This window comes from Oncorhynchus kisutch, unplaced genomic scaffold (assembly GCF_002021735.2).
Source record: "Oncorhynchus kisutch isolate 150728-3 unplaced genomic scaffold, Okis_V2 scaffold3858, whole genome shotgun sequence".
Lineage (NCBI taxonomy): Eukaryota > Metazoa > Chordata > Actinopteri > Salmoniformes > Salmonidae > Oncorhynchus > Oncorhynchus kisutch.
The window spans coordinates 88,224-112,303 of NW_022265803.1; the positions used below are offsets into that span (position 1 = coordinate 88,224).

General features: G+C 43.8%; 1 protein-coding gene across 1 annotated transcript in view; it reads left to right on the forward strand.

Moving 5' to 3' along the window:
• Positions 1-21,048: 21,048 nt before the first annotated feature.
• Positions 21,049-24,080, forward strand: part of LOC116372035 (dynamin-2) — a 79,129-nt gene continuing 76,097 nt past the window's right edge. The window contains exon 1 of the mRNA XM_031821109.1: positions 21,049-21,577. Within this exon, the coding sequence (XP_031676969.1) occupies positions 21,417-21,577 (161 nt within the window). The 5' untranslated portion in view covers positions 21,049-21,416. The remainder of the gene's footprint in view (positions 21,578-24,080) is intronic.

Below are 24,080 nucleotides of genomic sequence, written 5' to 3' on the forward strand. Positions count from 1 at the left end.
GTCAGTAAGGGAGTATAGAATGGCTGAGCTCAGGGAAACTGGACACACCAGCGTTCTAACTCAGACACACACATACACAACGCACCAGAGGACTCAAGTCACATGACTTGGATTCCAGTCTGACTCTTTAGTCATAAAGTTTATGACTTGAGACTCGACTTGATGAAACATAAAATAACTGGAGACTTGACATGGACTTGCAGTCTCTACACTCTGGACTCGACCTCGACTTGAGACAGATGACTTCTCCGTGGATTACTCTCCACGCAGCCAGAGACAGTATCATACTTGCAAAAAAGTTGATTGGCTAGTGAAAAGCACACTCAACCCTCTGATTGGACCAGCAAACTGTCAATCAATACAGTTTGGGTGAGTTTGCACAGTGAGAAGGTTGTGGGGGGTTGTAGAAGTGAAACTGAAAGGGATGTATTTTCTTCATATGTTAATAGGCTACATATGGCCCTGGGGTAGGAGAGTGTTTGGCATATATGGCCTACTATTTCTATATTATATCTTTGCTTATTCGATCTGGTCACTAACATAAGCCTATGGCATTCTACCAAATCCTTATTAAAAAAACACCTAATCTGTGCTTCAGAACCAAAAGAAAATGTGCGTCTTGACTGTTGACCAATGACCAGTCATCAGCATTGGCGGGCGCACATACCCAGATTAGTGACCAGAAAGCGCTTGTTTAATTTTCTCCGGTTTTGCCTGGCGAAAAACACAGTAGTTTAATAATGTATCCAGTATGTAACGCACATATAAAGTACCGTTTAGCGATCTGCTACAGACACAACTCTGTCACAACAATAGGCTACCTGGTGATGTCACTCATCATCGGCATATTTCAGATAGTCCTAGTTTGGGAGGGTTATAATGGTAGAACTGGTAACATGGATGAACGTGTGACATATTCTGGGAAGGTAAAGGAAAATTCCACCCAAAAAAACAATATTTTGATATTTGATTCATTAGTTCATTGCTGACAAGCAAAACATTTTGGGACTGTCAGCAATCCAGTTTTCAAGATACGTAACTTTCAAAATGTCAGCTCAAAACGCAGGTGTAAAACGCAGTTTATTTCTGTATCTTGTCGTTTGAAAAGGCTTCACCATTTATGGCTGTAATGACAGGCTACATTTGCGCAGTGATTGTGCGGGGTCGCGTGTTTGAAAACCGCTGAGCTCGCGAACAGATGGCTAATTTGCTGTACAGCTATAGAAATGGGTGCAGCGCAAACGTCAAAATTGAAGGGAGAGGTGACTGCCATAGAAGAATATGGAGCTCCAAAAATGGTTTGGTGATGAAGAATATGAACCGTTTACGTTGCAAGCTCCCCAGCAATGGAGCATCAAGCAACACTTACTAACATAGGGTCTATTGGTGTTTGTCTATGTCGAAATTGCTTTAAATGTATCATTGACTGAAGAAGCTTGGATTTGGAATTTGTTGAAATGAATTATTACATCATCAGAATGTGTTGTAGACACACAAAAAAGGGCTGTCTAGTTGCCTCAATAAATAAACAAAGATTTGTAATTGAATAAATCATTTTCTGTATTTAAAAAAAAACATGACTTAAGTCTTGATTTAAAAAAAAACGTGTAAATCAACTCGATTTGCTCTTGCGACGCACAACATGGACTTGATCCGTTCTACTTGGGACTCGACTTGAGATCCGGACCATGTGACCTGAGACTTACTTGTGGCTCGAATAATAGTGACTTGGTCCCACCTCTGGCATGCAAACACACCAATTTCCTCCTTAAAATACACCCTCCCCACTCTTGTTAATTTAGTTATATGTGATATTTACTTTCTCTGTATCCAACATCTGGATGTAATAAATAATATTCTTGCCACAAGATCTCTGCAGCAGGTGAAACTCTAACCGTTAAGTGTCTGGGACCGGTATCTGGAATCTGGCGAGTCTGGAGGCAGCTCTGCATAGTGGTCAATAGCTGGCGCATCCACAACGTCATAAAATCTCATTTGAATCGTAACCACACTGCTAACCCTAATGCCTAAACTTAAATTAAGACCAAAAGCTCATTTTAGTTTTTATACATTTTAAAAACAGCCAATTTTGACTCAGCTCTACTGGGCCCAATAAGAGTCACTAGAAAACACACAAAAAATGAATATTACCAATTGAAGACATCTATTGCAGGACAAATACATGAGTTTACATAGCTGTCCATAAATGGATGTTGCATTTGACTTTATGGGTTGGTTAGGGATGCTTCTAACCCATTGGTTCCTACTACTGATTAGCATTCCGTTAGGCTGTATGTTTACCTAACAACAAAACAGTCTGTCCCATTTCCAGTCATTATAATTAGCTTAATACCCCTTGATCTTCAAGATTAGGTCTTATTAAATATGGAAAAGTACATTAATCAAATTGTTTTACCTGAGTATAATCCGAAAAATAAGGACTAAATAGCCTACTCTGTTGTTTATGATTGTGTTGTCATGGAGAACTGATTGGGTTCCTTGCTTCCAGCTGAAAAATAAATGCTGCTCTCGGGAAATGACATGATTTGAGCACGACTGAAAAGTGCTTTTTTTGCATGTGAAAAATGTAATGCCATAGAAGCCTCTAGTTTAAGTTGTTTGTTAATGACACTTTGATATCGCGATAATTTGCAGCTGTTTAAGTCTATCAAAAGTGCCCGAGTTTGAGCATGTGTCTGTTAAGGCCTCTGAGCATGTGTCTGTTAGGGCCTCTGAGCATGTGTCTGTTATGGCCTCTGAGCATGTGTCTGTTAGGCCTCTGAGCATGTGTCTGTTAGGCCTCTGAGCATGTGTCTGTTAGGCCTCTGAGCATGTGTCTGTTAGGCCTCTGAGCATGTGTCTGTTAGGCCTCTGAGCATGTGTCTGTTAGGCCTCTGAGCATGTGTCTGTTAGGCCTCTGAGCATGTGTCTGTTAAGGCCTTTGAGCATGTGTCTGTTAAGGCCTCTGAGCATGTGTCTGTTAGGCCTCTGAGCATGTGTCTGTTAAGGCCTCTGAGCATGTGTCTGTTAGGCCTCTGAGCATGTGTCTGTTAGGCCTCTGAGCATGTGTCTGTTAAGGCCTCTGAGCATGTGTCTGTTAAGGCCTCTGAGCATGTGTCTGTTATGGCCTCTGAGCATGTGTCTGTTATGGCCTCTGAGCATGTGTCTGTTAGGCCTCTGAGCATGTGTCCGTTAGGCCTCTGAGCATGTGTCTGTTATGGCCTCTGAGCATGTGTCTGTTAGGCCTCTGAGCATGTGTCTGTTAAGGCCTTTGAGCATGTGTCTGTTATGGACTCTGAGCATGTGTCTGTTAAGGCCTCTGAGCATGTGTCTGTTAAGGCCTCTGAGCATGTGTCTGTTAGGCCTCTGAGCATGTGTCTGTTATGGCCTCTGAGCATGTGTCTGTTAGGCCTCTGAGCATGTGTCTGTTATGGCCTCTGAGCATGTGTCTGTTAAGGCCTCTGAGCATGTGTCTGTTATGGCCTCTGAGCATGTGTCTGTTAGGCCTCTGAGCATGTGTCTGTTAAGGCCTCTGAGCATGTGTCTGTTAGGCCTCTGAGCATGTGTCTGTTAAGGCCTCTGAGCATGTGTCTGTTATGCCTCTGAGCATGTGTCTGTTAAGGACTCTGAGCATGTGTCTGTTATGGCCTCTGAGCATGTGTCTGTTAAGGCCTCTGAGCATGTGTCTGTTATGGCCTCTGAGCATGTGTCTGTTAGGCCTCTGAGCATGTGTCTGTTAAGGCCTCTGAGCATGTGTCTGTTAGGCCTCTGAGCATGTGTCTGTTAAGGCCTCTGAGCATGTGTCTGTTATGCCTCTGAGCATGTGTCTGTTAAGGACTCTGAGCATGTGTCTGTTAAGCCTCTGAGCATGTGTCTGTTAAGGACTCTGAGTATGTGTCCGTTAGGCCTCTGAGCATGTGTCCGTTAGGCCTCTGAGCATGTGTCTGTTAGGCCTCTGAGCATGTGTCTGTTAAGGCCTTTGAGCATGTGTCTGTTATGGACTCTGAGCATGTGTCTGTTAAGGCCTCTGAGCATGTGTCTGTTAGGCCTCTGAGCATGTGTCTGTTATGGCCTCTGAGCATGTGTCTATTAGGCCTCTGAGCATGTGTCTGTTTTGCCTCTGAGCATGTGTCTGTTAGGCCTCTGAGCATGTGTCTGTTAAGGCCTTTGAGCATGTGTCTGTTATGGACTCTGAGCATGTGTCTGTTAAGGCCTCTGAGCATGTGTCTGTTAGGCCTCTGAGCATGTGTCTGTTATGGCCTCTGAGCATGTGTCTATTAGGCCTCTGAGCATGTGTCTGTTTTGCCTCTGAGCATGTGTCTGTTAGGCCTCTGAGCATGTGTCTGTTAAGGCCTCTGAGCATGTGTCTGTTAAGGCCTCTGAGCATGTGTCTGTTATGCCTTTGAGCATGTGTCTGTTAGGCCTAAAAGCCCCAATCTTGGTCTTCTTAAATGAAACTTGTATTTCACCGTAAGGAGCACAACACCACGGGGCAGTTTAGAATGGAACAACTTCCTCAAACTGTTATTCCACAGGCTGGGATCCGCACTATGCAGCTGTTGCAAGAACAGGTTGTATACTGCTGGCTGTCCACTGGGGATTGTTCATTAAAGCCGATTCTGTTGCAAAACATTTCTTAAAACGGAAGCAAACGGAACAAAACGGAGGACCTACCTGAATGTGTCCAATACAAACAAAATGTTCTTCCGCTTGGTTCTTCAACGGTAAACGGTTACCCTAATGAATACACCCCCTGGTCGCAAAAACAATGCTTGATAGGGAGCTGCAACTTCCTGAATTCAACCTTTATTGGGTTAAAATAGGCATGCATTTGTGAACAGCCGTCCGCAACAACCACAATCCTGAAAGGGCAAATAGCTAAATGACAGCGCAGCAGTGTGATTCACATCAATGCATTATGTAGCCTAGTAGGTAGCAATAACAAGTGCTATCCTTACGGTCGGCTACACCACTGCTGTCGTCCTTACGGTCGGCTACACCACAGCTGTCGTCCTTACGGTCGCTACACCACCGCTGTCGTCCTTACGGTCGGCTACACCACAGCTGTCGTCCTTACGGTCGCTACACCACCGCTGTCGTCCTTACGGTCGCTACACCACCGCTGTCGTCCTTACGGTCGGCTACACCACAGCTGTCGTCCTTACGGTCGCTACACCACCGCTGTCGTCCTTACGGTCGGCTACACCACAGCTGTCGTCCTTACGGTCGGCTACACCACCGCTGTCGTCCTTACGGTCGGCTACACCACTGCTGTCGTCCTTACGGTCGCTACACCACCGCTGTCGTCCTTACGGTCGGCTACACCACCTCTGTCGTCCTTACGGTCGGCTACACCACTGCTGTCGTCCTTACGGTCGGCTAAACCACTGCTGTCGTCCTCACGGTCGGCTACACCACTGCTGTCGTCCTTACGGTCGGCTACACCACTGCTGTCGTCCTTACGGTCGGCTACACCACTGCTGTCTTCCTCACGGTCGCTACACCACTGCTGTCTTCCTTACGGTCGCTACACCACTGCTGTCGTCCTTAAGGTCGGCTACACCACTGCTGTCGTCCGTACGGTCGGCTACACCACTGCTGTCGTCCGTACGGTCGGCTACACCACTGCTGTTGTCCTTACGGTCGGCTACACCACTGCTGTCGTCCCTACGGTCGGCTACACCACTGCTGTGGTCCTTACTGTCGGCTAAACCACTGCTGTCGTCCTCACGGTCGGCTACACCACTGCTGTCGTCCTCACGGTCGGCTACACCACTGCTGTCGTCCTTACGGTCGGCTACACCACCGCTGTCGTCCTCACGGTCGGCTAAACCACTGCTGTCGTCCTTACGGTCGCTACACAACTGCTGTCGTCCTTCCGGTCGGCTACACCACTGCTGTCGTCCCTACGGTCGGCTACACCACTGCTGTCGTCCCTGCGGTCGGCTACACCACTGCTGTCGTCCCTACGGTCGGCTACACCACTGCTGTCCAGCATTTATTCAGGTTGGATCATCTTTGGATGTCGACAGCAGTCGCACCATTGGAAGACACAGCTTGGTCTAGTAGTCTGCCTATTCCTGCTCAGATCTGTCAAAACGCATGTGCTGTGTCATCACAGGGGTCACAAACTGTGGTCAGGCTTGCTAGACATGTGCACCTTTTTTCAATGGTGATTTCAATGTCATTGAGAAAGATGTCAAATATTTTTTTTGCAAACATTTATTATGGATTTAAAAGTAATCCTAGAAGTATTCATGTATAATCTGATCGCAATATTTCTGCTTGTAACATAATGGATTACAGTTAAATATGTTTTGTAATCTATTACTCCCCAACCCTGAAAAAATTCATATAAAATGTGCATTTATTTAACCAGGTAGGCTAGTTGAGAACACCTTTATTTAACCAGGTAGGCTGGTTGAGAACACCTTTATTTAACCAGGTAGGCTGGTTGAGAACACCTTTATTTAACCAGGTAGGCTGGTTGAGAACACCTTTATTTAACCAGGTAGGCTAGTTGAGAACACCTTTATTTAACCAGGTAGGCTAGTTGAGAACACCTTTATTTAACCAGGTAGGCTAGTTGAGAACACCTTTATTTAACCAGGTAGGCTAGTTGAGAACACCTTTATTTAACCAGGTAGGCTAGTTGAGAACACCTTTATTTAACCAGGTAGGCTAGTTGAGAACACCTTTATTTAACCAGGTAGGCTAGTTGAGAACACCTTTATTTAACCAGGTAGGCTAGTTGAGAACACCTTTATTTAACCAGGTAGGCTAGTTGAGAACACCTTTATTTAACCAGGTAGGCTAGTTGAGAACACCTTTATTTAACCAGGTAGGCTAGTTGAGAACACCTTTATTTAACCAGGTAGGCTAGTTGAGAACACCTTTATTTAACCAGGTAGGCTAGTTGAGAACACCTTTATTTAACCAGGTAGGCTAGTTGAGAACACCTTTATTTAACCAGGTAGGCTGGTTGAGAACACCTTTATTTAACCAGGTAGGCTAGTTGAGAACACCTTTATTTAACCAGGTAGGCTGGTTGAGAACACCTTTATTTAACCAGGTAGGCTGGTTGAGAACACCTTTATTTAACCAGGTAGGCTAGTTGAGAACACCTTTATTTAACCAGGTAGGCTGGTTGAGAACACCTTTATTTAACCAGGTAGGCTAGTTGAGAACACCTTTATTTAACCAGGTAGGCTAGTTGAGAACACCTTTATTTAACCAGGTAGGCTAGTTGAGAACACCTTTATTTAACCAGGTAGGCTAGTTGAGAACACCTTTATTTAACCAGGTAGGCTAGTTGAGAACACCTTTATTTAACCAGGTAGGCTAGTTGAGAACACCTTTATTTAACCAGGTAGGCTAGTTGAGAACACCTTTATTTAACCAGGTAGGCTGGTTGAGAACACCTTTATTTAACCAGGTAGGCTAGTTGAGAACACCTTTATTTAACCAGGTAGGCTGGTTGAGAACACCTTTATTTAACCAGGTAGGCTGGTTGAGAACACCTTTATTTAACCAGGTAGGCTGGTTGAGAACACCTTTATTTAACCAGGTAGGCTGGTTGAGAACACCTTTATTTAACCAGGTAGGCTGGTTGAGAACACCTTTATTTAACCAGGTAGGCTGGTTGAGAACACCTTTATTTAACCAGGTAGGCTAGTTGAGAACACCTTTATTTAACCAGGTAGAATAGTTGAGAACACCTTTATTTAACCAGGTAGGCTAGTTGAGAACACCTTTATTTAACCAGGTAGGCTAGTTGAGAACACCTTTATTTAACCAGGTAGGCTGGTTGAGAACACCTTTATTTAACCAGGTAGGCTAGTTGAGAACACCTTTATTTAACCAGGTAGGCTAGTTGAGAACACCTTTATTTAACCAGGTAGGCTAGTTGAGAACACCTTTATTTAACCAGGTAGGCTAGTTGAGAACACCTTTATTTAACCAGGTAGGCTGGTTGAGAACACCTTTATTTAACCAGGTAGGCTAGTTGAGAACACCTTTATTTAACCAGGTAGGCTAGTTGAGAACACCTTTATTTAACCAGGTAGGCTAGTTGAGAACACCTTTATTTAACCAGGTAGGCTGGTTGAGAACACCTTTATTTAACCAGGTAGGCTAGTTGAGAACACCTTTATTTAACCAGGTAGGCTAGTTGAGAACACCTTTATTTAACCAGGTAGGCTAGTTGAGAACACCTTTATTTAACCAGGTAGGCTAGTTGAGAACACCTTTATTTAACCAGGTAGGCTGGTTGAGAACACCTTTATTTAACCAGGTAGGCTGGTTGAGAACACCTTTATTTAACCAGGTAGGCTAGTTGAGAACACCTTTATTTAACCAGGTAGGCTAGTTGAGAACACCTTTATTTAACCAGGTAGGCTGGTTGAGAACACCTTTATTTAACCAGGTAGGCTGGTTGAGAACACCTTTATTTAACCAGGTAGGCTAGTTGAGAACACCTTTATTTAACCAGGTAGGCTAGTTGAGAACACCTTTATTTAACCAGGTAGGCTAGTTGAGAACACCTTTATTTAACCAGGTAGGCTAGTTGAGAACACCTTTATTTAACCAGGTAGGCTAGTTGAGAACACCTTTATTTAACCAGGTAGGCTAGTTGAGAACACCTTTATTTAACCAGGTAGGCTAGTTGAGAACACCTTTATTTAACCAGGTAGGCTAGTTGAGAACACCTTTATTTAACCAGGTAGGCTAGTTGAGAACACCTTTATTTAACCAGGTAGGCTAGTTGAGAACACCTTTATTTAACCAGGTAGGCTAGTTGAGAACACCTTTATTTAACCAGGTAGGCTAGTTGAGAACAAGTTCTCATTTACAACTGCGACCTGGCCAAGATAAAGCAAAGCAGTGCGACACAAACAACACAGAGTTACACATGGAATAAACAAACGTACAGTCAATAACACAATAGAAAAGTCTATATACAGTGTCTACAAATATAGTAAGATTAGGGAGGTAAAGGCAATAAAATAGGTCATAGTGGCGAAATAATTACAATTTAGAAATTAAACACTGGAGTGATAGATGAGCAGAAGATGAATGTGCAAGTAGAGATACTGGGGTGCAAAGGAGAATGGGGATGAGGCTATTTACAGATGGGCTATGGGCTATGGGCTATGGGCTATGTATAGGTGCAATGATCAGTAAGCTGCTCTGACAGCTGATGCTTAAAGTTAGAGAGGGAGATATAAGTCTCCAGATTCAGTGATTTTTGCTATTTGTTCCAGTCATTGGCAGCAGAGAACTGGAAGGAAAGACGGCCAAAGAAGGTGTTGGCTTTGGGCGTGACCAGTGAAATATACCTGCTGGAGCGTGTGCTACGGGTGGGTGCTGCTATGGTGACCAGTGAGCTGACATAAGGCGGGGCTTTACCTAGCAAAGACTTATAGATGACCTGAGCCAGTGGTGACGAATATGAAGCGAGGGCCAGGCAACGAGAGCATACAGGTCGCAGTAGTGGGTAGTATATAGTCAGTATTACGAGGGTATATTTGGCAGTATGAGTGAAGGATGCTTTGTTGTGAAACAGGAAGCCGATTCATGTTCCATTACTGGACATTCAGAGGCAGGTTCCCAGACACAGATTACGCCTAAATTCATCCTTGACTAAAAAAAACGTTGTCAATGGAGATTGTCCATTGAGTTGTTCTCAGTCCAGGACTTGGCTGAATCTGTGTCTGGGAAACCGCCGACAGACCCTTCATGGGATGGAGGGAGATCGCCCTCCAGTGGCAGAAGGACTCTGTTGCTCTTCTCTCTTGTTCATCAGTTTGACAATCAAAACATTAAAACATACAACGTGTCCAGCCAGACATGGGAGGAGACGTGGGTGTATTGCAACTAGGAGGAGCAGGACATGTACCACTAGCATAACACCTAACTCTCCCTTAGTTCAGCATAAGGAGAGCAGAGCAAACCAAAGGGGATATCAGTAGGGGGTTTAGCATCTAAATCTTGGTGGGGCAAACTAAAAAAAAAAGGTTTATGATGCATGCCAGCAAAGCCCCACTACACAATACTACATTACATAACACAGCACTACAGTACACAGCACAGCACAACAAAATACATTACATGTATTATAATGGAGACAAATGGCCTACATAAAGCTGTCCCAACAGCAGAGCTTTATTTTCAGCACCATGGAGTGAATACTTACCACCACTACACCTGGTTATCAGAGGAGCCTTGTTTTCAGCACCGTGGAGTGAATCCTTACCACCACTACACCTGGTTATCAGAGGAGCCTTGTTTTCAGCACCGTGGAGGGAATCCTTACCACCACTACACCTGGTTATCAGAGGAGCCTTGTTTTCAGCACCGTGGAGTGAATCCTTACCACCACTACACCTGGTTATCAGAGGAGCCTTGTTTTCAGCACCTTGGAGTGAATCCTTACCACCACTACACCTGGTTATCAGAGGAGCCTTGTTTTCAGCACCGTGGAGTGAATCCTTACCACCACTACACCTGGTTATCAGAGGAGCCTTGTTTTCAGCACCGTGGAGTGAATCCTTACCACCACTACACCTGGTTATCAGAGGAGCCTTGTTTTCAGCACCGTGGAGTGAATCCTTACCACCACTACACCTGGTTATCAGAGGAGCCTTGTTTTCAGCACCGTGGAGTGAATCCTTACCACCACTACACCTGGTTATCAGAGGAGCCTTGTTTTCAGCACCTTGGAGTGAATCCTTACCACCACTACACCTGGTTATCAGAGGAGCCTTGTTTTCAGCACCGTGGAGTGAATCCTTACCACCACTACACCTGGTTATCAGAGGAGCCTTGTTTTCAGCACCGTGGAGTGAATCCTTACCACCACTACACCTGGTTATCAGAGGAGCCTTGTTTTCAGCACCGTGGAGTGAATCCTTACCACCACTACACCTGGATATCAGAGGAGCCTTGTTTTCAGCACCATGGAGTGAATCCTTACCACCTCTACACCTGGATATCAGAGGAGCCTTGTTTTCAGCACCGTGGAGTGAATCCTTACCACCACTACACCTGGATATCAGAGGAGCCTTGTTTTCAGCACCGTGGAGTGAATCCTTACCACCACTACACCTGGATATCAGAGGAGCCTTGTTTTCAGCACCGTGGAGTGAATCCTTACCACCACTACACCTGGATATCAGAGAAGCCTTGTCTGGCAGGGAAACAGTTCTTTCAGCCTCATTTACTGCCTTTAGAGAAAAAGCTGATATGGCTGACTTGCTTAAACAAATGTGGTTTCTACTGACAATTAAGATGTACAAACTATTGCATAAGCAAACGATGAGTGGATAAGAAGCAATCCGTAATTTCGATTAAGGCATTAATAAGCGAGCTAGGACAGACGTAGTCATAACTATTTGTTCATCTCTTTTGAAATGTACAGCGACAGAATTCAGAACATGGGCTGCTCTTACAGTGTTCTCCCTGTACACCAAGTCAGAACCGTAGGATAAATAAATAAATAAAAGGGAGCATATAAGCAGATAATGAAATATTATATGATGGCATTTCTCTAAGGCATTAGGCTACATGTGCAACACCAAGTCAGAACAGAAGGCTATGTTATGAGGGGGAAAGGGACCAAAATATTAGGGTGAGGCACATGGGCTACCAACAGCTTACTACACTACATACACTTAGTATTACTTTCTTAGCTACAGTATACATATATCCCTGGCATATTACATCATTTATGCAGCAGCATACAATACATGTTTGTACTCACCTTGTTGTGCTGTGCTCACTTGAACAGGAAGGTGGCGCAGCGGCATTCCTTCTTGGCGGAAAATTTCGTCATCAAACTTTGTCATCAAAGTCTGGCGTTCTCTGGATTTATGGTGCTTTCAAGACAACTGGGAACTCAGAAAAAAACAGGTCGTATCAATGCTCTTCCGGTCTGAGCTCTAGAAAGAGGCCCAAGTTCCTGACTTGGAATTCTGAGTTGGATGACCTTTCAAAACTTATTTTTCCAGTCAGAGCTCATTTTTTTTCCAGAGTTCTCAGTTTTCTTGAACTCTCTGAAGTCTGTGATTTCCCAGTTCCGAGTTTCCAGTTGTTTTGAACGTGGCAGAAGTCATGTTGGATTGACAGCATGACCAATGTATTCAACCTTTTCTGGCCCATGGTGTTGCATGTGAATGTTTATCCTTTTAAGCTTGGAAAAGAGAACCTTAAACCCAGACTGGGACCACACACCCTCTGACCACACACCCTCTGACCACACACCCTCTGACCACACACCCTCTGACCACACACCCTCTGACCACACACCCTCTCCACTGAATAGCCGGCTGGTTATTGCTTTGTAACACTTGCAGTCAGCCACTGATTCCTTCCAAACTACTCATTGTTGAATTGGAGATTTCCAACTTGTTGTGCAATGTTTATGTCCTATGGCTGATGAGCACCTAAACGTTTGATCAGTCATTTCTCTTCATATGGGGCGGCAGGGTAGCCTAGTGGTTAGAGCGTTGGACTAGTAACCGGAAGCTGACAAGGCATCCTTCACTCATGCTGCCAAACATACCCTTGTAAAACTGACCATCCTACCAATCCTCGACTTTGGCGATGTCATTTACAAAATAGCCTCCAATACCCTACTCAACAAATTGGATGCAGTCTATCACAGTGCAATCCGTTTTATCACCAAAGCCCCATATACTACCCACCATTGCGACCTGTACGCTCTCGTTGGCTGGCCCTCGCTTCATACTCGTCGCCAAACCCACTGGCTCCATGTCATCTACAAGACCCTGCTAGGTAAAGTCCCCCCTTATCTCAGCTCGCTGGTCACCATAGCATCTTCCACCTGTAGCACACGCTCCAGCAGGTATATCTCTCTAGTCACCCCCAAAACCAATTCTTTCTTTGGCCGCCTCTCCTTCCAGTTCTCTGCTGCCAATGACTGGAACGAACTACAAAAATCTCTGAAACTGGAAACACTTATCTCCCTCACTAGCTTTAAGCACCAACTGTCAGAGCAGCTCACAGATTACTGCACCTGTACATAGCCCACCTATAATTTAGCCCAAACAACTACCTCTTTCCCAACTGTATTTAATTTTAATTAATTTATTTATTTTGCTCCTTTGCACCCCATTATTTTTTATTTCTACTTTGCACATTCTTCCATTGCAAAACTACCATTCCAGTATTTTACTTGCTATATTGTATTTACTTTGCCATCATGGCCTTTTTTGCCTTTACCTCCCTTCTCACCTCATTTGCTCACATTGTATATAGACTTGTTTATACTGCATTATTGACTGTATGTTTGTTTTTACTCCATGTGTAACTCTGTGTCATTTTATCTGTCGAACTGCTTTGCTTTATCTTGGCCAGGTCGCGATTGTAAATGAGAACTTGTTCTCAACTTGCCTACCTGGTTAAATAAAGGTGTTCTCAACTTGCCTACCTGGTTAAATAAAGGTGTTCTCAACTTGCCTACCTGGTTAAATAAAGGTAAAATAAAAAAATAAATAAAAGGTACAAATCTGTCGTTCTGCCCCTGAACAGGCAGTTAACCCACTGTTCCTAGGCCGTCATTGCAAATAAGAATTTGTTCTTAACTGACTTGCCTAGTTAAATAAAGGTAAATAAATAAAATGACAAACATTGAAAAGGATTTTCCTGTAGATTTTCAACTTGATTCATGATGATGACTGCTTGTCTAACTTGCTCGCTAGGATTTTGAAAGTACGATGTTGATACAATCAGTCCAATCAAAGCTACGGTAGAGATTTTATCTGTGGCCAATGACCTTGAGCCTTCTTGGATGGGCACTTCTAATGTAAATCTATGGCAGCACCCAAGGGGGTTTGAACATTCTCTCTCCCTGTAGATTTTGCAGTGATGTAGTGTCCCTGTGAGTGGCAGAGAACTGAGCCAATCACAGCGTAATTAGAGAACATTACCCTACGCTCTATATTTCCCTCTGTCTCTGAAACTAATACAATACTGATGCAATAATGCCGTCTCTCTGTATATGTGTAGTGGGAAACTAATACAAAACTGATGTAATAATGGAGTCTCTCTGTATATGTGTAGTGGGAAACTAATACAATACTGATGTAATAATGCCGTCTCTCTGTATATGTGTAGTGGGAAACTAATACAATACTGATGCAATAATGGAGTCTCTCTGTATATGTGTAGTGGGAAACTAATACAATACTGATGCAATAATGGAGTCTCTTTGTATTTGGTAAACTACCGGGTTACTACACAGTTGGTCATCTCTCGTGAACAGGCACCTCACACAACTGGCATCATATCTTAACGTCTGTCAACACACTGGGGGATGCGACAACTAACCTGTCAACACACTGGGGGATGTGACAACTAACCTGTCAACACACTGGGGGATGCGACAACTAACCTGTCAACACACTGGGGGATGCGACAACTAACCTGTCAACACACTGGGGGATGCGACAACTAACCTGTCAACACACTGGGGGATGCGACAACTAACCTGTCAACACACTGGGGGATGCGACAACTAACCTGTCAACACACTGGGGGATGCGACAACTAACCTGTCAACACACTGGGGGATGCGACAACTAACCTGTCAACACACTGGGGGATGCGACAACTAACCTGTCAACACACTGGGGGATGCGACAACTAACCTGTCAACACACTGGGGGATGCGACAACTAACCTGTCAACACACTGGGGGATGCGACAACTAACCTGTCAACACACTGGGGGATGCGACAACTAACCTGTCAACACACTGGGGGATGCGACAACTAACCTGTCAACACACTGGGGGATGCGACAACTAACCTGTCAACACACTGGGGGATGCGACAACTAACCTGTCAACACACTGGGGGATGCGACAACTAACCTGTCAACACACTGGGGGATGCGACAACTAACCTGTCAACACACTGGGGGATGCGACAACTAACCAGGAACTTTGTTCCGTGTGTGTAGAATTTTCAGCACTTATTATTTTTATTTTGGGGGGAAAAATTACATATTATTTTTTGAATAATTACAGCTGTTAGTATGTTTCGTATTTTGGAACATGACAGAGACATGCCTTTAACCAGAGAGGAAGAGGAGGAGACATTTGGACCAAAGACTTACCTTCAACATGCAAACACACTCCACATTCTAGTATATTTTCTAGCACGTCTCCCCCATAACATAATCAAGCATCTGACGCAGTACGCCTATACCAATATGTTTGGACAATAACACTCTGCCCACATGACAGAACCAGAAATATTACATTTCAGCCTGGTAGACTATAGTTGTGTCAAAACCAATTCGTTGTGAGAAGAAGGCAAGGAGAGAGGAATTCGGGAAATTAAATTGAGATCTGTAGTGCCTCTGTCAGTGTCTTTCTGTCATCTGATCTGTAGAGGGCGCTCTATCTCTGATTCCAGTATGAGATGTAGGAACAGAGATGTGATTGGTTAATAGAGACCTATGGCAGAGGGCTATTTAAGGCGGCCAGACGTTTAAAATAATAATGATAAAGGTTAATTGCAGGGGGGCTGGACATTCTCCACCTGCCATTATACTGTAGAAACTGTATGAAAAAGCAACACACAACTATCCAATAAAACACTTTTCTTAATATTACATGTTGTTAAAAGTAACCAGGAAAGAAGTGGAGGCTCAACCAACGTGAGTCAAGGTGCAACCAAAACATTTGATCATCATTGGAAAGGAAAAAAACACAAGACTCTCCTCCCAACGTTATTTTTGTTTTAGTTCAAAACGATCAATAGCTTCTTAAAAGGTAATTAGGTTTAAAATCATCTGAAAAACGAAGCATCTCAATAAATGTCACAAAGATATGTCCAATCAGGTAATGGAACAAAGATATGTCCAATCAGGTAATGTCACAAAGATATGTCCAATCAGGTAATGGAACAAAGATATGTCCAATCAGGTAATGGAACAAAGATATGTCCAATCAGGTAATGGAACAAAGATATGTCCAATCAGGTAATGGAACAAAGATATGTCCAATCAGGTAATGTCACAAAGATATGTCCAATCAGGTAATGTCACAAAGATATGTCCAATCAGGTAATGTCACAAAGATATGTCCAATCAGGTAATGTCACAAAGATATGTCCAATCAGGTAATGGAACAAAGATATGTCCAATCAGGTAATGGAACAAAGATATGTCCAATCAGGTAATGGAACAAAGATATGTCCAATCAGGTAATGGAACAAAGATATGTCCAATCATGTAATGGAACAAAGATATGTCCAATCAGGTAATGGAACAAAGATATGTCCAATCAGGTAATGGAACAAAGATATGTCCAATCAGGTAATAACACAAAGATATGTCCAATCAGGTAATGGAACAAAGATATGTCCAATCAGGTAATAACACAAAGATATGTCCAATCAGGTAATGTCACAAAGATATGTCCAATCAGGTAATGCCACAAAGATATGTCCAATCGGGTAATGCCCCAAAGATATGTCCAATCGGGTAATGCCCCAAAGATATGTCCAATCAGGTAATGCCACAAAGATATGTCCAATCAGGTAATGCCACAAAGATATGTCCAATCGGGTAATGCCCCAAAGATATGTCCAATCAGGTAATGCCACAAAGATATGTCAAATCAGGTAATGCCACAAAGATATGTCCAATCAGGTAATGCCAAATTCCAGTCTGAAGGATGCTTTGAAGTCAATTCCCTCAGTCATCAGGCGTTGTTTGTCTCACTCCCTTCTAACGAGTCTTTGTGAGTCATAGGGAGGGGAACATAAGGCAGGACGTGTTCCTTAGAGTCGTTTCTTTCAGCAATGGGGTCATAATATTGTGTAGCTTGAACACTACCATTGAAACACTAATTCACATGAAGAAGAAAGAATCAACATGCCACATGGGCGTTAGAAGCGCCTGAAAACAGCTAGAAAACACACCATAGACACCATGGTGTTTGTCATTTTGACACTGAAAGGCAGATTTTGGCGGGGATTTTTTTGCAGGTCTTTAATTCATGTTCAGAATTGATCAAAGGGCCGGTGTAAATTACTAAATTACTACCAGTATAACAGCCCTGACTTATGGTGTGTGATGTAGAAAAAAACATTCCTGATTACTACAGGTTGGGTCTTGCCTGCTGCAGTCCTCTCTCTCTCTCTCTCTCTTCTTTCCCTGCCACTCTCTCCATCTGTCTCCCTCTCTCTCCCTCTCTCTCTTCTTCCCCTGCCACTCTCTGTTCTTTCTTGTTCTCTCAGAGACAATACCAAGTCAAACTGACACCACAACACAGAGAAACTTCTGCCACTAGACAAGTAAGAATCTTCCTTTCATAAACACTATTATATAGACACTATATATACAAAAGTATGTGGACACCCCTTCAAATGAGTGGATTCGGCTATTTCAGCCACACCCGTTGCTGTCTGTGTATAAAATCGAGCACACATCCATTCAATCACCATAGACAAATATTGTCAGTAGAATGGCCTTACTGAAGAGCTCAGTGACTTTCAACGTGGCACCATCAGAGGATGACACCTTTCCAACAAGACGGTTTGTCAATTTTCTGCCCTGCTAGAGCTGCCCAGGTCAACCATAGGTACTGTTTTTGTGAAGGGGAAATGTCTAGGAGCAACAACGGCTCAGCCGTCGTGGTAGACCACACAATCTCACAGAACGGGACCGCAGAGTGCTGAAGAGCACACTTGTCTGTCCTCGGTTGCAACACTCACTAGCGAGTTCCAAACTTCCTCTGGAAGCAACGTCAGCACAAGAACTGTTCGTCGGGAGCATCATGAAATGGGTTTCCATGGTTGAGCAGCTGCACACAAGCCTAAGATCACCATGCGCAATGCCACGCGTCGGCTGGAGTGGTGTAAAGCTCTCCGCCATTGGACTCTGTAGTTGTGTAAGCTCGTTCTCTGGAGTGATGAATCACGCTTCACCATCTGGCAGTCCGACAGAAGAATCTGGGTTTGGCGGATGCTAAGTTATAGCAGTAAAGGAGGGTCCAACTCCATATTTATTTCAATAAATCAACTGTATTTATAAAGCCCTTTTTACACCAGCCGATGTCACAAAGTGCTGTACAGAAACCCAGCCTGAAACCCCAAACAGAAAGCAATGAGCAAATCAGATGTAGAAGCACTGCGGCTAGGAAAAACTCCCTAGAAATGCAGGAACCTAGGAAGAAACCAAGAACCTGGCTGTATCGGGTGGAGGTTGTAACAGAACATGGCCAAGATGTTCAAATGTTCATAGATAATAATATGATTACAATGAGATATAGGCCTAGATGAGCCTGGCCCTTGGTGTGTCCACATACTTGGTGTCTGGACTGCTCTGGGCATCTTTACACTGCTCACCACAATAGTGAAGTCACTCGTATACCTGCTCTGCCCCTCATCGACCCTCCTAAACCCCAGAAAGGCCTGTCCTCCTCCCAGAGTAGGAGTGTTTCTGGACTGGCCAGCTGGCAGTCTGTCCCTCTACGAGGTCTACTCTGACACAATGACTCCCTTGTACACATTCCAGACCACATTCACTGAGCCCCTCTACCCAGGGTTTAGGGTTTGGAATGAGGGCTCTTCAGTGTCCCTGAGCCAGGTAGAGTAGTCTCCTTTGTCCTGGAGGAACACCTGGGTCTCCATGGAAACACAGTCACACTCCTGTTCTAACTCAACCATGTGACATGATGGGGTGTTGTTGACAGTGATCTTGACTTCAGATATGGACATTGTAACAGATAAATGTTGTTGACAGAGATCATGACATCAGATATGGACATTGTAACAGATAAATGTTGTTGACAGAGATCATAACTTCAGATATGGACATCACGAGTTCATAAATAGACACTATGCAGAAATGTCCTGGTTGCTAAAATTCTATTATAAACTGGGTGGTTCGAGCCATGAATGCTGATTGGTTGACAGCCATGGTACATCAGACCGTATATCACGGGTATGATAAAAACATGTATTTTTACTGCTTTAATTACATTGGTAATCAGTTTATAATAGCAATAAGGCTCCTCTGGGGTTTGTGATATTTGGCCAATATACCACGGCTAAGGACTGTATCCAGGCACTCCGCACTGCGTCGTGCATAAGAACAGCCCTTGGCCATGCTATATTGGTCATACACCACACCTCCTCTGGCCTTATTGCTTAAACAGTTCACCTACTTTCAGTTTATGTGATAAAACAAGCAAGTATAGTGCAGAGAATCATTGTACCATCTAAACTGCTGTGAAATATATTTTCCACAACCAAACATATTGTATATTTAGCTGTTTGAAGCTGCTGTACAAAACCCAAAGTAACAGATGCAAAAACAAAACTCTAAGAAAGGGAAGCATAGAAATAGTGCACATAGAACAGATCTACCTCATCTTAGACTTGCTTTCGATGAGAACGACAGATCTATATGTAACGGCTGTCGTAGGTGGAAGAAGGTGAGGACCAAGGTGCGGCGTGGTGGTACGTGTTCACGTTTTTAATAATGGAACTGAACACTGATAATCAAAACGCAGAGCACAACCGAAACAATTCTGTCTGGTGCAGACACAAAAACAGAAAGCAAACACCCACAATCAAAATGGGGGAAAACAGGCTACCTAAGTATGATTCTCAATCAGAGACAACGAACGACACCTGCCTCTGATTGAGAACCATACTAGGCCAAACACATAGAAATATAACATAGAAAAAAAGAACATAGACTCCCCACCCCAACTCACCCCCTGACCAACCTAACACAAAGACATAAAAAAGGAACTAAGGTCAGAACGTGACATTTAACTCACATTTCTATATGAATTTAGTCCGGTCGCCCCCAAAAAGTTACATAATGCAACTTTAATGATTATATTCTTGTGCCTGTGTTTTATGTTCTGTGCTGTAGGCCAACCTGGTCTCAGAGCAGGTCATATTATTCTGTAAGTAAATCCAAGACTTTCCATGTTACATTTGGTGTGGTTACATAATACAGATCGTTATTTTAAGAGAAAAATGAAAGGAGGGTAATTGGTCAGGGTGGATAGGTGGGTGTATAAGGCGAACATTTAGCAACTCCAAGGTTGCGAGTTCGAATTTCATCACGGCCAACTTTAGCTTTTCAACTACTTACTACTTTTTTTATAGCTACTTTGCAACTACTTAGCATGTTAGCTAACCCTTCCCCCTAACCCTAACCCTAACCTTAACCCTTATAGCTAACCCTTCCCCTAACCTTAACCCTTCCCCTAACCCAGATGTACATACAGAATAATACGAAATGCTCTGAGACCAGGTTGTGTAGGCTGCTATAAAATACCTTAAACTTTGAATACGAGACATTGTATTTTTGTAAAGAAAGTGGTTGATCAAATCTATGGTTTGTAAATATTACTCTGTGTGTGTTAAATAATCCCATTGTGGTCGTGGGGAGATTCCTGATTATATTCCTGTACCTGTTCTGTTAGAGGGTTGTACCGTAAAAGGCCTTTACCTTTGAATAGGAGACATTATGTTGCTAAATCAGTGATTGACTTTATATCAATGCTGTATAGCGATACTGTATAGTAAGCTACTGTATCAATAGATCTAGTTATTCACATATTTTTGTGATTGAACAAGCATTTCGCTGCACTCGCAATAACATCTGCTAACCATGTGTATGTGACCAATAACATGTGATTGTTTTGCATCTTGCTCTAAACACAACACTCCTGTTTATGTCTGATTATCTCAAGAGAAGTGAAGCTTTGACACGATCTGGTGTGTGTTTCACCTATTCAGCTCTTTCAGATCAGTGTAGTTGAATTAAGGTCAAATAAAAGGAGACAATGAGAGGATGCAAAGGCGAGAAAGACGCTTTAAACTTTTGAGAAGGGGCGGGGAGAAGGGTATTTGATTGACACCCTTTGCGGCCAATAGCAGGACATTGCCGGGTCCACGGAGGCGTGTCTAACGTCCATTTTTTTCTCAACGCACGAAAACCAATCATACAGTAGGCTCCTCCTATACGTTGACAGACACTGTGATGACCAATGAGAAGAGGTGTAAGTGGATGACAGGCGGAGCCACGGTCTGGAGCAGAGTCTGCGTGTCGCCTGACCGGATGATGACTGACTGAAGTTTTATCACTGTTGTTTTCTATTCCGTCTTTTCTATTCATTTAAATAGCGCGTCACTGTAGCCCTGTTATTTAGAATCTAGTTACTGAGCCGAACTCAAATCTGACAACAATCACGTTTTAACAGTCGACTTGACTTTTACGCTTTTTCCGTGAAAGGAAACTCCAGTTCGCAAGTGAGAGAGCGCAAAGATCCGACCCAATTCTCTCTCGGAGTCTTGTCTCTCTCTCCCTGTCTCTCCGAGAATCCTGAGTTGAGTCCGCCGGAGAGAAGAGCAGCAGCCATGGGGAACCGGGGTATGGAAGACCTTATTCCCCTCATCAACAAGCTCCAGGACGCCTTCAGCTGCATCGGCCAGAGCTGCAACCTGGACCTGCCGCAAATCGCCGTGGTCGGAGGGCAGAGCGCCGGGAAAAGCTCCGTTCTGGAGAATTTCGTTGGAAGGTGAGTAGTAATGGTTAGCTCTGGTCCTTGGCGTTACTACGCGTTCATACATTTATGAGTGAAAGAGGGAACGCGCACTAACGCTCTGGACCAGAGCTGGGTAACGGGTTGAGTATAGAAATACTATACACATAGATAGTCAATCTATATAAAGTGAAGGGTTGGATGCTGGCGGAGCTTCGGGTCTTTTTACATAAAGTTTGTAGTGCAAGTTATATGCTATATATACCGTCCCTTGCATGGCGTAAAAGTAGCCAACGAAGCAACATCGGGTCTACGAGTTGTCACGTCTTTTTTCCGGTTCTGATGAGCGGGTTTATTCACGAATAACGTTTACGCACTTTGCGCAACTAGCTGTCAAAATAAAGGGTTAAAAGGCGTGGGGGTTTGAGAAAGGAGGGAGGAGACTGAAAGAGTGTCTCTCTCTCTCTCTCTCTCTCTCTCTCTCACACACACACACACACACACACACACACACACACACGCACACACACACACACAGCAATCAGCTCATAGACCCACAGTATGTCTGTCTGTTATATTGACTCTATCCTATCGAACTTTAACATGAATCCTGTGTGTGTGTGTGGTGTGTGTGTTTCTGTTTGTGTGCCAGTGTGTGTGTGTGTGTAGACTGGTGTTGTAGTTTATAGCCTGACATTATATAATATTCAATAGATTGGTCTGTATAATTTGGTCTGTGTCGTGTGTTAGCTTCATAGAGAGGTAGAGAGAGACGTCCCAAATTGAACCTTATTCACCACATAGTGTATTACTTATAAAGGGAATAGGGTCCATAGTGCACTACTTATAAAGGGTATAGGGTCCATAGTGCACTACTTATAAAGGGAATAGGGTCCATAGTGCACTACTTTACTTATAAAGGGAATAGGGCCCATAGTGTATTACTTAGTGCACTACTTATAAAGGGAATAGGGTTCATAGTGTAGTACTTAGTGCACTATAAAGGGAATAGTGTCTGTAGTCTATTACTTTGTATGAAAGATAACACATTTTCTGTCCCTCTCATGCCCCATCCATATTTACAGACTCCTGTGTGTGTGTGTGTGTGTGTGTGTGTCTCAGAGAGATAGACAGTAGGGGCATTGATGGGGTGGCTGGGTGGTGAGGTCATTATTGATGTCATAAGCTGTGATGTCATATGTCATCTCTGGTGGACGGTGGTGTGTGTGTGTGTGTGGTGGCTGCAGTAAGTCTAGGGGTCAACCTTATGTAGTAGTGCACTACACCCTATTTGCCCTAGTCAATAGTAGTGCACTACACCCTATTTGCCCTAGTCAATAGTAGTGCACTACACCCTATTTGCCCTAGTCAATAGTAGTGCACTACACCCTATTTGCCCTAGTCAATAGTAGTGCACTACACCCTATTTGCCCTAGTCAATAGTAGTGCACTACACCCTATTTGCCCTAGTCAATAGTAGTGCACTACATAGGGAATAGGGTTCCATTTGGGATGTAGGGTGATCACTTCCTTCCTCCCTGTCTGCTTGGTCAGAGCTAAACAGTTAGGAAGAAGTGATGTGTGTATGTATTGTATGTACAGCGTGTGTGTGTGTGTCTGTGTGTGTGGGGGGGAGACCACTGATAATCTCCCTCGATCTGGGGCTCCATGCAAGATCTCACCCTATGGGGTCAAAATGATCACAAGAACAGTGAGCAAAAATCCCAGAACCACGCGGGGGGACCTAGTGACTGACCTGCAGAGAGCTGGGACCAAAGTAACAAAGCCTACCATCAGCAACACACTACGCCGCCAAGGACTCAAATCCTGCAGTGCCAGACGTGTCCCCCTGCTTAAGCCAGTACATGTCCAGGCCCATCTGAAGTTTGCTAGAGAGCATTTGGATGATCCAGAAGAAGATTGGGAGAATGTCATATGGTCAGATGAAACCAAAATATAACTTTTTGGTAAAAACTCAACTCGTCGTGTTTGGAGGACAAAGAATGCTGAGTTGCATACAAAGAACACCATACCTACTGTGAAGCATGGGGGTGGAAATATCATGCTTTGGGGCTGTTTTTCTGCAAATGGACCAGGACGACTGATCCGTGTAAAGGAAAGAATGAATGGGGCCATGTATCGTGAGATTTTGAGTGAAAAGCTCCTTCCATCAGCAAGGGCATTGAATATGAAACGTGGCTGGGTCTTTCAGCATGACAATGATCCCAAACACACCGCCCGGGCAATGAAGGAGTGGCTTCGTAAGAAGCATTTCAAGGTCCTGGAGTGGCCTAGCCAGTCCCCAGATCTCAACCCCATAGAACATCTTTAGAGGGAGTTGAAAGTCCGTGTTGCCCAGCAACAGCCCCAAAACATCACTGCTCTAGAGGGGATCTGTATGGAGGAATGGGCCAAAATTCCAGCAACAGTGTGTGAAAACCTTGTGAAGACTTACAGAAAACGTTTGACCTCTGTCATTGCCAACAAAGGGTATATAACAACATATTGAGATAAACTTTTGTTATTGACCAAATACTTA